The sequence below is a fragment of the Typopeltis vanoorti genome, chromosome 2 (assembly GCF_054136105.1).
Source record: "Typopeltis vanoorti isolate ZY-2024b chromosome 2, IOZ_Tvanoo_1.0, whole genome shotgun sequence".
Lineage (NCBI taxonomy): Eukaryota > Metazoa > Arthropoda > Arachnida > Uropygi > Thelyphonidae > Typopeltis > Typopeltis vanoorti.
This window is the reverse complement of record NC_143550.1, coordinates 77,097,292-77,113,670: the sequence shown is the minus strand read 5'-3', so window position 1 is coordinate 77,113,670 and position 16,379 is coordinate 77,097,292. Positions and strand designations below refer to the sequence as shown.

The 16,379-nt window shown below is 33.1% G+C and overlaps 1 protein-coding gene across 1 annotated transcript in view; it reads right to left on the bottom strand.

The window, feature by feature from the left end:
* Positions 1-16,379, bottom strand: part of LOC150109193 (transcription factor GATA-3-like) — a 234,516-nt gene that overhangs the window by 49,383 nt on the left and 168,754 nt on the right. The window contains exon 4 of the mRNA XM_090401828.1: positions 3,855-3,938. Coding sequence (XP_090257954.1) covers positions 3,855-3,938 — 84 coding nt within the window. The remainder of the gene's footprint in view (positions 1-3,854; positions 3,939-16,379) is intronic.

The following is a 16,379-nucleotide window of genomic DNA, read 5'->3' as shown; positions in this document are numbered from 1 at the left end:
CCAGGTTCTCTGATCCCTTAGACTACCCTTGAACTAATATCCTACACTCAAGCCTCTTAAACTCATTGTGCGTCTCTCGCTATTCTTGATTAAATTTCGCTGCAATTTTTGCTGAGAATCGTTTGTCTGTCGGAACGATAAAAAACTAATCGGAATAAACTTAGTTGGTTTCATGTTGATGTGGCATGAAACCTGATTTCATCTTTAATTAAATAAATCTTTTTATTTCAGAAAAACGTTCTTATATCACGATGAGACTCGAACCAGGTCTATTCTACCCAAAAGTGTTATATGCATCATCCTTCTAAGCGCGCTACAAAATCTCTGCATTAGATGTGTACCTCTATAGTTATACAGCAAAATAGGTTGAAATGTATGAATTCTTAATTGTGCAACTGAAATTTTCAGTTTCGCTGAAAGTGAAAATAAGTGGAAATATTACTTTTTAGTGGCGAGTGCGACAGAAATAATCTCTTGTTAAAATCAAAAAAATTGTATTATTTGTTTGAAATATAACTTTTCCCAGAAATATTCCTTCAAGACTGTGTAAAGTCAAAACTTAGTAGCCTGCGATAATCTATATTTGTGCTGTCTCTTGAGTTGGTTGATGAAGAATTATAAAATATAACCGATTTCGATATTGATTCGGGTCTATAAGGATCGTTAAAGGATGCAGATATTTGCTCATGACAACATAATTAAAAGTGGATTTACGAAATTTTAATAATAACAAATGCTAGTTTACAAACATTTTATTTTAAAGAGGCACTTAATTACTTTTGTGTCATGTTCCCATAGTTAATTGATGTTCGCTTAGTTATCTTGCAGCTATATAAGTGTTGTTCTCCTCACGCTAACTCTAGCGAACGATTTTAACCTTCTACAAAATGGATAACTTGACATTACAAACAGAGGCAGCAATACAAAATTTCATGGCATTGAAATTATGTTTCGAACTCACATGCTTTCTTTGTTTATTTTTTCGTAAAACTTTCATGCTATTTGTCTTTCATATGTCCTTCTCATTGGCAAATAGTCTATTCGTACGAGGCTGAACCCGATTAAATTCAGAACACAATTTAAGAACAGTGGAGCGGGATGTTTTTAATTAGTGCATGATGAAGCATGTGTTAATGGACAATTCTACGGAACTTTCCCTTTAAATGATAGGAGTTTTCTTTTAGTATATAGTTAATAATTTTAATTTTTTTTTGATAATTTCACTTTCACACATATATTCATAAATGACCACATGAGTCCGAAGTACTTGAAAGTATCCGAATATTACTGTAAGTTGTACCAGAAGTACTTAAATTTTGAAATATACATAAATTCAAAATTCCTTTCATATCAAAATACAAAACGTCTACTGACAGAAAGTGTGAAAAAAAAAAAAAAAAAACACGAAAGAAAAAAGATTTCACAAGAGGTGTTTTTTTTTTTTTTTTTTGTTACGTTCTAGATTCCATGGTATTGTAGCTATAAGGTTCTTGATGTCTAGAGATAGTCGACATGTGATATTCTGTGCTGTCACTTGCACTGAATCAGTCGGTAACGGATTTACAGAACACACTGCATCCTCTCAGTCAAATATGCTGCTGCTGCGCATTTTTTGAATACAGAGTAACGGTTTTAAACTTGCAGATTTTCAAAGCATATAAGAACATATAACTTAAAACATATAAACTATCTTAGAACGCATACCGAATTTTGCAAACAACACTACAAAATGATTCATGTGCACTTCTGAGCACTCAAAGTCTGGAGAGGCTTTAGTTAAACAAATTATACTATGCGGATGTAATCACTCATTTCATTTCATTCACAGCATCACATTATATATGATGATACTCTCTCACACATAACTTCGTAAACTTTGTGCATTGGGTAAGCCAAAGGTCAGATAATCTGGGAACAATATTCTAAATACCAAACATGGTCTTTTGCAATCCGCTTTAGTAGTAGCATTGCTGAAAAATCAAGGACCTTTCTCCAAGTAGTGTGTCGGAACCCCTCCAGATGAAGACATGGTTAGGTGAGATGAGAGGTTTTTTTTGTTATTAATGCATTAAAGATATAACTTTTTTAATTTAAATTTGAACAGCATCAATGCATTATAAACACACCACCCGATCATATTTCAACATAGAACCTATACTGAAATATGACTGTTCGGAGATGAATCAGATTAAACTCATAATAAATTCAAAATATTCTAAACTTTGACCCTCAAGATTATGTAAGTTTTAAAAATTAAGAAGAAAAATTTAAGCTCAAACAAACTTAAAGCTGTGATGAATAAAATATAAGTAAGCCATATATATTTAATGTTATTTCATTATTTCTAGCGAATGCGAATGTGAATGTGGAGACGTGAAACTTAAGATATAACAATGGACATAAATTTATTATAATAGCCTTTGTGCAATATGTTTTGACAAAAAAAATAAGAAGTATTGAAAGGGAAGGGAAGGGGAGAGTGTTCTCCAAATTTTGCGGAGCTTTCTCCCCACTTGCTTTCCCTCATTACGGGCATGTTCGTCCTTCTTGTACGCTGTTGCTCTTAACTCTCCAGTAAGCAAGGCGATCTCGTACCAAGCGATCATATTCGTAATACGCCATATAGATTCCAATTTATAAAGTCTTATACAATTTATATCATATATATAGGACTTGCCCGAACATCATTCATGCCGCAGTGGATTCCCAATCCACGATTATGTCTTGCAAAGAGGGAAGGCTGTTGATACGTTATTGTGTATTGTTTATACGTGTGTACATTTTATTACAATATTTATCTAGAAATTGTTTGAAAACCTATATAGCGTACCTAGTTTTATAAGAATGATTACTCTAGTTATTAGCTTATTTAAATGTTTTATAAATATCCATGCTACGATATAATTTTATTCCAAAGTTTGTTAGTAATGAAACCGAGGTCACACCGACATTAATTTCAACCTGTAGTAATTCCTTTTAATTTTTGATATTTACAGTATCTAAATTATTATTACTTCAATAAATGTTAAATCAAAGCAGATAGGATGGATATATACCTTTTCATTTTTATATCTTGGGTATAGTATAAACTGTATATGCTTCGGTATAGTATTAACCATCTAAAAATGTATCTGTTGAATATCATGTTTCAATCAGTCTTTTTCAACATGAAAAAAAAAAAAAAGATTTGCTATATATGGCCTAACACTTTCATAGTGTTACATATATTTGATATCCAGTACATGAAAATTGATATATTGAATTAGATTAGATTTTTATATCATGTAAACAGATTCAGAGCCTCTGCAGCTCTGTCTGTTTCGATGATGCTCTTTGGTTAGAAAGACCTGAGTTCGCATCCCTGGTTTTTCATCCGAAGATGAGTTAGTCGGTCTCATACGGATATGGCAAGGATTTTTATCTCACAAACCAACCAGAAGAACACACGCAATATACAGCCATAGACACTATAGGAATGAGGATTAACCACACTATTCCGTCGAATCTGGTTTCGAGAGCCCTGATTGACGGTGTGGATATACACGTAAGCACAAAGCAGGAATGAATGAAGGATGAACAATAAAGTAAAATAATACTGCCACACTTATAGGGAGTGCAATAGACCTATCCTTGATGTTTAGCGGCTATCGGCAATTCAAGAGTTATTAAATATTTGATATGAGTCGATATTTTAACCAATTACTGGTTAAAATATCGATTACGATATTTTACGATAATTACGATAATTTAACCAATTACAATTCTTCTTTCTCAGAAGAATGTGATTAATTAAAAGATTCCAAATACCGATTTAAAAAAAAAAAAAGAAAAATAAAGCAGACAAAGGCACCTACCTAACATAGACTGATACCTCTCTTCCATCGAAGTTAGACTAATTGCTTCGTTGGAAGAGCCTGCTTGAATTGCCGGAAAGGAGTCTAATATTTATAAGAAAAAAATATGGATTGTTTTAGAATGGAGAATATATCATTACACATCAATTGTACTACTGTCTAGGCCGAGTTTAGCCTGCTCTTAACATTAAATGAACAATATTAAATTATCGAATTGCCTTTCCCTTCCAAAACCAGTGATGCTCAGAAAAGTGTAATAGTTAAGTGTCCTCTCCAAACAGAGTGAAAAGATATTTTGTAATGGTTAATTTAGAGATTGAGCAGTAATCTAGACTGGATTCCTCTACTATTCATGTGACAGCATAAAATCAGATTTTTGCATAGAAAAAGGTTCCATAAGGAACATAATTTCCTTATTTTCTAGAAACTCAAATAGCATTTAAAGAAAATTATACATGCACGTAACCCTCGATTTATGCCGATTCGCTTTTACGGGTATTTTTTTTCCCGCCACTGTATACATATATGTTATTACGCCACTGTCTATACGTTGGTTGCACACTTCCACGCATGTACCATGTGCACAGCACAACACCCACTCTGTGAGTTCAAAATTCGTTGCTAATTTTAAAACAGAGGTACTTAAACCTCGGTTCGATACACTCCCGATGCTATTGTTTCAATACGTTGCATTGTTTACAATAAGGATAAAATAAAAGGAACGGGTGAAAATGTTATTCCCTTCTCGGCAAGGAAAATCACCCATTCTCAGAGCGAAACCATCCGAGAGTTGGAAAAACGGGCAATTGCATGGATTTAAATCAAAAATCGATGCCCATCACACGCAGATAATAACAAATAGGGCTCTCAGTTTTTAAAAAAATAAAAAATCAGTCAATAAATAAAAACAGTCAAAAGACGGTGTGTCTGTGTGTGTGTGTGTGAGGGAGGGGGACGATTTCCTCGTTTAACCGGGGAAATCGTCCCCCCCTCCGAAGCCTTTTTAAATTTTTTTCATATATTTTCACTCTGATATATTGCTTTTATCAATACTACCATTAGTTTTAAACGAAGAAATTGCGTTTCTTTCCTTACAGTGAAATTTTTTTAATAATAAATTCGATATGATATGCAAATATGCAATATATGATATGATATGATATGATATGATATGATATGATATGATATGATATGATATGATATGATATGATATGATATGCATCGATTGATTTAATTGCAATCATATTACGGATGTCATAAGCTATGGGTGTGAGTTTGGTTCTATATGTCCTGTGGGTGGTTACAATTTAAGTTGTTAATCCCGTAATCCATGCCATTTGTCTGGATACAAATGAAAGGAGGACGCAGTCAGAAAAGCCATATTTGTTTTATTTGGATAGCTCTGGTTCGAATTCCGTCGAATTTTGCATGTCGCAATATTTCCGCTGTTTCAGGCGTTCAATTTTTATAGTTTGCATGTAACTCTATTGTGAAGACATTACGAGATATTTCACACGGAAAGTGTAATAAAAGCAGTAAACAGTGCCAATGATTTAGTTCTCTCTCTCTCTCTCAAGCTCTCAAGTGTTCTCAAATGATCCGACAAATTTTGTACAATGCACCTGAAGTGATCAGGTTGATGTGTCCAAAGTAATAAATAAATAAATAACACACAGCAAATATATATTTATAGTCTGTATGCTTAAATTACGACCGATTTACTTTTTAAATGGTCAAATTTCTTAAGGAAAAAAAAACATCCCATCCTAAAAAATAAATAGGGGGAAAGCGATAAAATTTATGATTTATGCGATTCCAATAAGACATACTGCTTCGCTCCTTATTCAAAAGAATTCAGTACAACTTAACAGGAATATATCGTGTATTTCCGTTAAGAAATACGCGATGATACACAAGAATGATTACTTAAAAGTCGAAATCAGTTCCTAACCACACGATTAGTTTGAGTATTTTCTTAGAAGTCATGAGGAATAAAATATTAGCATATTTTTCACAATGTGAGCACGTAAATTTATAAAGATTATTGGTATCCATTCGCCAATGAATGATGGCATAAGAAGAATGCTTTGAAACGGAAATACATTAAATTCATAAGATCATGTCGAGAGTGGTTTACTATTGCAAGGTCTCGCTCATTGTTAATATCAGCCAGCTTTGGATAATAATACGTAACTAGCTGACCCGTGAAACATTTCCATATGCATTTAACTATTATTGCTTTATCCATTTTTATGCAACTGTGAATATTCTCTTAATACATGTTTCGGACTCTACAGTAAATTCCGCCATGTGCGACTGAATTTCCTTCGGAAATGGGAAATACTTCTGGAATTATCACTTTTTTATGATGATGAACATGATCTTCCTGCTTTCATTTATGAAGTGAAGCGACCTACAAACCTGAAATGGAACGATCAATCCACCATCAACCGGAAGGTGACATTTTTCGAGGTGTTGTTGGTGTTCTGGATTACAATTGTGTTTTGTTCTTTCATTTTGTTGTAGCTTTTCTGAGACTGAAATGTTGACTGAGTTTCTATCATTCATCCCTCTGGCACGCAAAATAAACATCGTGCCTTATTACATTAGAGCCATTTAAACCTGAAGCCGAAATCTAAATAGGTGAAAAAAGAAATATAGTCAGAATGCAAAATTTTGCACACAGAAATGCTCAAAAAAGTGCTGGTCTGAGATAAATGACTTTATCACAACTAGATGCTGCATTGTGTGATCTTTATGAAAGTTCATATGGTGATAGTTAAATATGACCATAGTTTCTATGGTCATATTTATCATATGACCATAGATGATGATTGTGTTTGTCCGAATTCAGAGACGAACACCCACCGACAGAAAGATAAACACTTTTTGTAGTAGGTTTGCCATGAACTCCAAAAGATGATATCTAATAAACCGTGCATTGTAGTTAGCTCAGTCTGAAAGAAGCACCACTACATTTTTTTTTAATTTTTCGACACCCACGATAGTTATTATCAAGCGGATTAAGTAGTCATCCTCCAAAATTAACTACTAAGATTTACGTTACCTAATTTCTAATGAAGTTTTTAAAACTTTTTCAAGATTGATTTCGGTCTCCAATAGGCAAGATGATGATGCCTCACACCAGACAATGAAATTCATCTACAACCTAAAAACAAGCTTCCTTGTTCGCAGTGAGGGCCAAACAAACATAGGGGCCTATTTGAAAACAGAAGCGTTATCGACTCGGCCAACTCGGTGCTGGCAATGAAAGTTTCTCTCTTCATTGCCAGCTGGGTATACTTGTAAATAATAATAATAATAATAATGTTATTATTTTATTATTATTATTATTTAAAAACGAATTTCATCTTATTTAAGTATACGATTCATGATGTACATTTAACTTACGCCACGGTGAATATATAACTGCTTGATAGTTACATTTTTTACCTAAGCCATATTATAATGAGGATCTGTTTTTATCTGTGCTAGTTAGAATAAGACAATGAACTTAAGCATCAAAAATGTTTCGACTTTTTTTTTTTTCGCCATCTAATTATTGACACATATTCGTTTTAGCTGCTTGAAATATATGCACATTATGCCACTGGTACAATTTTCTAATGGGTATCATGAACTGCATGTCGATTAGCCATGCTATGGCGGTTTCTAATTCAGAACTCAGTGAAACAAGCTGCTGCAGATAAATGTTGAGACTTGGAGTCTACGACCTTACTCACTCAACTGATCTTTTTGTTGTTGTTGTTGTTGTTTGTTGGAAGACCTTGTAAAGTTCTTTATGTGCTGCGCTGAAGTTGGTGGCATTGTCTTATTAATGATCATAAACGAACTATTTAAAGTTATTCTTTAATTTATGGACAGAAACGAACTGCTTAAAGTTAGCCTAAAATATGTAGAATTACCAGAGAGATTTTATTTAATAATAATACTAATAATAACACACCAGAATGATCTTAATTGTTATGATAGAACTTAATTCTTATGTTATGCAAAGTGAGTCAGGAGGAATGTTCTTAGCTTCGGGGGCTCATCGCAAAGGTCTTTAAAACCAAAAGTCATCATAAACTTTGTCCGATACTGAACGGTAACATAGCTAAGGTTGTAGGGTTGTGTCGTTTGGTTTAAAATGATTTATTACATATCTTTAAACAATGTAAAAAAGTCACGTTACCAGGATATGTGTTTATTCATTACAATGCTTGTTTGCAGTAGGCTCTCTCTCTCTCATAATTATCACGCACTGTCAGTATACAATGCAGCGTCCAAAATACGACTGAGCAATGCATGTTCCATTTTTGTCTAGCACTATCACTTCAGTACTCTTTTATCCATCTCTGTAATGAAAAAATCCAAAGAGCTTTAATTCTAAATTCCTAGGTGGATAGCTTTGTAAAGATATTTGCCATATCTTTGCCAGGATTATGGTCAGCGAGGTGCATATTCCTTCACGAAAAAAAATATGTGGTTCCATCGTACTTTTATAAGGGCTGTAAATAATAATTTCCACATATTATGCAATTTTATTTTGCAGTTCTACGAGTATAAGAACTGCATTTGCAGTTCCTCTTATAGAAATAACAGATAAACGGGCGATGTTTAAAATGACTTTCCATAGAAGCATGAAGACTTGTTTCTGACCATACATGCGTGAATTTCACGTATTGTTCATAGTGCCACCGGTGAATCGAGCTTCATCACAAAACATAATGTAGATACTATCGGCTATTCGCATCGCTGTAGGAATTTCTTCATACAACGTTCTGTATGCTCTAGTCTGCGGAACACAAGACTCATGGAAATTCATCGCATACTGACATGATAACTCCGCTGCAATCACGTTTTGCCAGTCAGCCATTTTTCTTGTTCAAACGTATCCTCAGAGAATTCTAGGAAACGTCAATCTCTTTCAGTTTCTGGAAACTCTGCATTTTGACGAAATTATTCGAGTTTTTTGGAGTTTAGTTTTTCCAACTCACAATTCTACTTATTAAAAAATAAATAAAATCTATAAACATACACTATATAGATATATTAAGTATTATAATATGTGGAGATTATAGTGAATTCAACATACAAAATATCAACTGCAGACTGTGAGATGCAACAATAAACAATAATGGCTGGTTATACAGTGAGTAAACAATTTTGAGTGTTGGTTCCCAACACTCAAAAGCTCTGAATTGCTTACTGAGGCCGAGAGTTGCTTTGGAGAAGTAATGTAAATATATACCTGCTCTGCACTTAGCCAACTTAGCCTGTGGATTTGATTCTCACCATGGATATGGTAGTTTGTGATCGTCTCACTAATTCTGTAATGGAATTAGCGAGAGACTTCATTCCCAAACTCATATGGGGTACGTGAGTAGCAATACGCGCGTGTGTGTGTGTGTGTGTGTGTGTGTGTGTGTGTATACAAGTATATGACTCATCTCTCATCTTGCACATAAATCTAGTTTCTAAGAAAATTGGAAAACTTGAGTTGAATGGAAATTGAAGAAAAGAATATTTAAGTAAAAGATTTATGAGTTACTAATACACTCAAATGATGCATTACAGATAATAATTCATGAAACCATGTTATATTCTTTAAATGAGCCTACTAAAATTTACTTGTCAAAATAATGAATACTAAAAAAGAATAACTGAAAATACTTTGTGTGATTGTTCCGATCAATAAAGGGGATTTTGGTTATTTAAAAAAAAAGAATAATAATTTAGTATATTAACTGTTTAGACTCAGTTCACGTTTGCTTATTATTATTATCTTGCAGTCATTACTTTCTATTTTCATATTTATCTGCTTCATCTCACTGATAAATGCAAAACTACATTTATATTAATATTGGAAAAAGTTATTATAACCTTTCGCTAAAATGTCATACACATGCAACTTTAAGTTAAATAAAGAACTAAAGTTCAGGGTTAATTAAATTTTTAGTGCATTGTCAGTAGAGGTGACCTAAAGGAACACCAGATTAAAACGCAATGTTATAACAAGCGCAACACTGATGAAGCAATTAAATCTTCCCCTTAAGGCAATATTTTTTTTTAGAATAGAAAGTCCACATTGTCCTAGAGGGAATGTGATATCATCACTTAAATAATTGCCCTTACAAAAGCCAATCTAAATAGGCCTAATTATATATTTATGCAAAGATAAATAAGTCGCATTAGCATATATTCATATTTAATTGACGAATAACCTGAACGGCATACAAATTACTGACTAATAAGCCTAATGAAAAGCTAGTTTTTTTATTCATTAAAGTATTGTCCCTTGAATCACAGAGGCGACAAGTGAAACCCTAACAAAAGTTTTTGGTGACAAGCAGGCTTGGCAGCAACTTATGGCATCGCAAGGATTGAGATGTAATCAGCATAGATCCTGTGCAATTAAACTGTCAGCCTTTTAATGAAAAGGAGGGACGGAAGCTATTGTTAATGTAGCCCTAATAGCATGTAACTGTGGATAAAAGAAGACAAAAAAAATCTGATCTTTGCAATATTGTTTCAGAAGAAGAATGGCATTATTTTTCATCGCTCATTTTTATTTTTTATGTTTGTGTTGTTTTTGAAATGAGAGACGTGTAGAAAAAAAAACTTCTCGATACTTATCATTTTAACTTTATTATAACATAACATTAGGATATTATAACTTCATTATAACCTACAATTATATGAGGATTAATTTCTAAAGTTATTCACACTGCGGATGCGTGGTAGTGAGATCATGTAGTGTGATGTTACACCTTCAAAACAATTGTAAGCCAGACTCTCTGTGTGTTCGTTTATTGGTTTCCTGTCACGTGAAATAAGACTTCAAAATGGAGAAAGAATCTGACTCAGGTTGGATAATGCGCAGTGAACTAGTGTTTATACATCAAAATTGAAACCTTTTGTGGAAAAAAAAAAATCTTAACTGAGATTCATAGTGATTTACTTGGCATGAGTCCTCCCGACTTCGATATGTTTCCTAAGTTGAAAGAATCGCTTCATGGGATAACGTTTCACTACCAGGGATCAGTTTCCGTTGAAGTAACCAGCTTATCAAATAAAAAATAATAATAAAAAAAGTTTATTGTAAGAACACATGACTCATACACTGGACCCTAGTGATAAAAGCAGAATGAAGATTACATTGAAAGCCTCTAAATTCATTTTGTTAGATAAACGTCTGGCTAAACAATAGGAATAGAGTCTACAGAAAATTTAAAATGAATTACCCTGCTGCAGAATTTTTGCTGTTTCGTGTTCTAAGGGTCTTTATTAATATGAATGTAGATAATTATGTAATTATACATAGTTAATTTAATAGTTCAGTCAATTGTTGATATATCATATAGTGCATTTGCTTTCTTAAATTATTATTTACTGATTCGTTTAATTAAAAATAATCAGGTTAAATATACTATGATAATTGGAAATCAAAAAGATAGATAAAGAGACAGAGAGAGAGAGATCCCTGTACATTTTGCAACAAATACCTCATCTCGAAATCAAGCTACCGTATATCATAATAGATTATAATGCACAACAACTAACAAAAATCTGTTTCTTGTACTTCGTTCAATAATTAAAAAGAAGAAGGCTTAGTATTATTTTAATTAATATTAATCTTTGGGGCTTCAGGTAGAAAAAACAATAAAAGCATTTTGCTGATGCAGATTTAGTCTCATCGCACGTGCTTTGCTTGAAAATTATTTTACTTGCATTCCCATTTGTATATATATTTTTTTTATTTTTTTTCCTCCAGAAGGTCGCTTTTCACTTTCTTTAGGTTTATCGTCTAATAAAACTGCAATGAAGCAATTATCCGACCACTAAGAACAGAAGATATCAGGCTGAGTATTTCATGCATAAAGTCTAACGTATGGTCTCGTGCATGCGTGCAGCTCTGCTCTATTTTTTATAATGATGATAGGCCACTTGTTCTCGAAAGTAATCAAAGTGTAGAAATTCAAAGAAAGTTGCCGCTGTTTCACATATTTTGGACTGAGGCCTTAGCCCGTAATGAGAGGTTCCAAGAGAAATTCTGTCTTTTCACTAGCGAATCATGAAAATAGGTCAATCGTCGTCAAGGAAGTGGAATATGTCCTCCAGCTGTCTTGAAGAAATTCACCGTATTTATGAACATTGACTATACCAACAGACGTCAAGTTTGATTCATACAGCGTGTAATGTGGCGGAGAATTTCGTTTCAAAATTATTCTGCATAAAAATGAAATGTGATTATCTAATAAGGAAGATGATTTCGAACGTCTTTACTTTATCCATTTCATAATTAACAGAATAAGAGTAAGTTTGACTTCTTATATCATTCGCATCTCGATTTATCTGTGTTCATCTGTTTCCTCTTGAACCCACAAACCAGCGTGGATTGTTCATCCGCTTGTGAGGACAGGCTAGGTACCCACATTAATCATCGTTAATCATCCGATCATTTGTTACGTTAATCATTCATTTAACAACAGTTAGAGAGACAGATGAGCAAATAAACTCTCCATCTGAAGAGGAAATCATACTTACATATGTGTAATACAGATAATTTATTTTTTTATTATTTAATTTAATAACTAGCGTTTAGTATTGATACAAGTTAATACTTTGTGGGGATTGAGTAATTATAACTTATATAAAGGGCACCTGTAACTTCATAATAAAATATGTAGAAGTGTGTTTTTTTTAATTTAATTAGTGGCAAACCTATTAAATACGCATTATCTTATTCGAGTACAAGAACAGTATTAATTTCTTATTTTATTCTCTGTCTTCTACTCCACAGAATATATATTAACGAAGACTGGATTTATTTGATCGTAAATATTAAAATTATAGCTTCCTCAGGGTTAAAAAATGTAAATGTAAGGTTGATAAATTAAAAAATATATAAATAGACATGACAAGCTGGTAGGAGTCGCTGTAGTATGAACAATCGAAAACACGTGGAGCCGGTGAAGTGCGGCACGAGTCCTCTGTTTTCTAGCATGTGGTGAAACTAGTCAGTTTTTTATTATTTATTAATCTGAATTTTAATTTTTACGACCAAATAAACCCAATCTTCATTATTAACTATCTTGGTCGAAAGTTCTTTTCTCCTTTAGTATTAAATAGATATTCATTTTATTCATAGTGGCTAACAAAGAATTTTTCATGGAGATTTCCAGATAATTCTCATGGCAATGATATACAAATATTCTTATAAAATTGGTCAACGGGTAGTTTGCCAAAATCCAAGTTGTATTTTATTTTTATTTACGGAGAAGCATTCTGAGTTTAAAGTATGGTCTACGATGCGCTTGTCGATAGGAACAAGTCGTGCTGGTGCATTTAGCTATGCTAGCAGTACGCGAGTTATACACACCTAATTACGTTTTGTTGCGAATCACGAAACCAACAGTGACAGGCTATGATTAAGGTTGTCGTGAGAAATGCACACGGTAATTTATGTCAATGGCCAATTATCAGCGTCTGCAGCCTAATAATTTATACACATTAAATGGCAAAGATCGTATTTGCACACTGTATGGAATTGTCAGAATCCTTGTAGTGGGTTCCACTCAGGAAATTACCCACTGTCTTAGAGACAAGGTATGGAGCAGAAAGTTGATGCATAGGTAGAGGAAAGAGCACGCGCAGGAAAAAAAATAATAATAATAAAATAAAATAAAGAAAAAAATACACCAGCTGGAGGTCGAGGTTATGGTAACAAACATCCCTCTACTGCTATCTGATGCAATTAGTACACGATGGATGGGGGGGGCCCCTCAACGCTCCGGTTTGTTCGTTTTTGAGCGTTCTTATGTGCTTATTGATTTATTGATATGAATATTTTAACAAAAGGAAATTGATCTCATCTGCAAATCAGTAGCCCTGATTTTTCATAAAAGAAAAAGGAAGAGTGGAAAGTTGCGTAATAGCAAATTTCTTGGAAGTTATTCAACTAGTTTAATAAAAATCATCATATGGACCAAGAAACTAGATGAAAGGTTGGAGGAGGGAGGTTGTGAAGTCTCATGCATTAGATAAAGAATCGTGAACGGTGAAGAAAGTAAATACAAAATGTACCGCTCTTCAGATTGCTGTTTAGTTTGACTGTACTACATTAATAATTTACTATTTATTTCTTTAAAATCAACTCCCCACAGTATCATTGTAATTTAAATTAATATTCCAACCTTTTTTTTTAGATTTTTGTGTGCCTGAAATGGAACATATATGCTAACTACGATATTAAAATTTATATTATAGCGAATAAAACACGAATGGTCACCTCTTTCATAATACCAGTCAACTTGGTAGATGGCAATTTCAAATGTTTTTTTTTTTCCTTTTAGTGTTTCGATATCTGCCATTCTCGTATATAACACATATATAACAATAGTCTCATGGAAACTGATACATTTTTCTAATCGAGTCTTTACTGTAGATGTATTTGGTTAATTTGAAATACCATTTCCATTTGCGCAAAACTATCCGTTGTACATGTCTAAACAATCATCTTCTATTACGTATATCATGATTTTGTTTACTGATTAATATCCATTCACTATCCTAATGAATAAACTTATAATGGACAAATGTGTTCCATTAATCTTTTGCCCCTCCTCCCCAAAGTGCTATAATTTTCATCTTGAATTCAAAAATGTTATTTCATTCCTTCTTTATTTTTTTTTCCCCTCTTGTAGTTTTTTTTTTTTTTTTTGGAACTTCTATATTTTAAGATGTTAGTGGTATTATATCTGAAGTTAAAGTAAATAAATTTTACTTTCTCGTCAGTTATAGTTATTTGCTGTTTCATGCGATTAGTCGGATCTTTGTTCTCTTCTTACATCATTTATAAGAAATTTCATGAGAAATTTCATTGGAAACTGCATCTTAAGAAAAATAATTGTAGAAAAAGAAAAATCATTTCCCTTTAAATGTTTTTACTATCTTATTCATAATGAGATAAGCAGAAAAAAAATTTTATTACTCAAGTTCAAGAGCACGGATGACTTTTTCTAAAGATTTTTTTTTACATAGTCATAACCACAGCTTCACAATAGCAGGGACACATCATTAAACTTATGACGTCATCCGTCTCCTCTTCACCAATGTAAATTATTTTACTTTTTAAATTTTACCGTCTAGTTCATCCTCCTGCTAACTAATAATTGAAATCTAAAATTCCAATGTATTGAAAATAATTACTCGATTGCTGTTTGTTTGGGCTTAATCGAACTCAGAACTAAATTTAACTATAAATTTTCTCTCTCTCTCTCTCTCTCTTTTTTACACATATCCACACAGCTAAAAACTAAAATAACATTAGATAGTTTGTAGTTCGACCTTACATTTAAGAAAAAAAATTGAGAACGAAATGTTTTATTTTATATAGTCTAAAATAGTCGATTTTGTATTGCAAGGATCAGTACGAATAATCTTGACATTGGTATTCACTGTAACTTAGGGATGTTCGTAAAAAGACCCAAAAACGCCACTAAATTCTTTCATTAAAACATTCCATCTGTATGGAATTCATTTCACTTCCTGTTGCCATTCAAAATAGGACAAAATAAGCCACCGGTGACCAACTTTCTAACAAAGCTATTTCATAATGATGCACACTGATATTCAACGAAATTCTCTAATGCTACTGCAGTAAAAACGAAGCAGCGAAATAAATTAACTATGGGGAAAGAACGCTACTCAGTGGTTGTTCACTTAAGCATAGCAACAAAATTAATTTCCACAAAACAAGCTAAAGTGTATCGCATGAGAGGACTCGAAAACTTGTAATTAATAAAAAGAAGAGGGGATATGTACTGTTTAAAAATGAATTTTGATCTTACACACACACACACACACACACACACACACACACACACACACACACACACACACACACACACACACACACACACACACAAATGTGTGTGTAAAAATCAAATAAAAACACCATTCAGGAAATATATGCCGGCTGAATCCCCGTCATAGACATGGATGACTTGTGATTGTCCTGGAGTAATAGATAAATTTTATATTAGTGCTGTGCGGGTTACTCTTAACCCGCACAGCACTAATATACTCTAGTTTACAACTTAGTGAGTGGAATTCGCGTAAAAATTGCACCGAAGGCCAAATTCTCTCTTTTTATAAGATATTACAAAGTCTAGTACCTCTGCTCCTGATTCTGCCTAGAAATAATATCGCTGATAAAATGTGAAAAATATTTAATAAAAAAAAAAAAGCAGAAATTATTGAGAAGATGCCAAAATGGATTCCAGACTTCATACATTCAGATACTGATGAATGTATCATACAATGATTATTTCTAAAACTCCTTCACTGTGACATGGAGTGCTATAGAGGCGAGAGAAAGAAGAGTAAAGAATTATTAATTCTCATTTCATCTTGTTTTAACTTTACTGTGTGTGTGTGTGTGTGTGTGTGTGTGTGTGTGTGTGTGTGTGTGTGTGTGTGTGTGTGTGTGTGTGTGTGTGTGTGTGTGTGTGTGTGCGT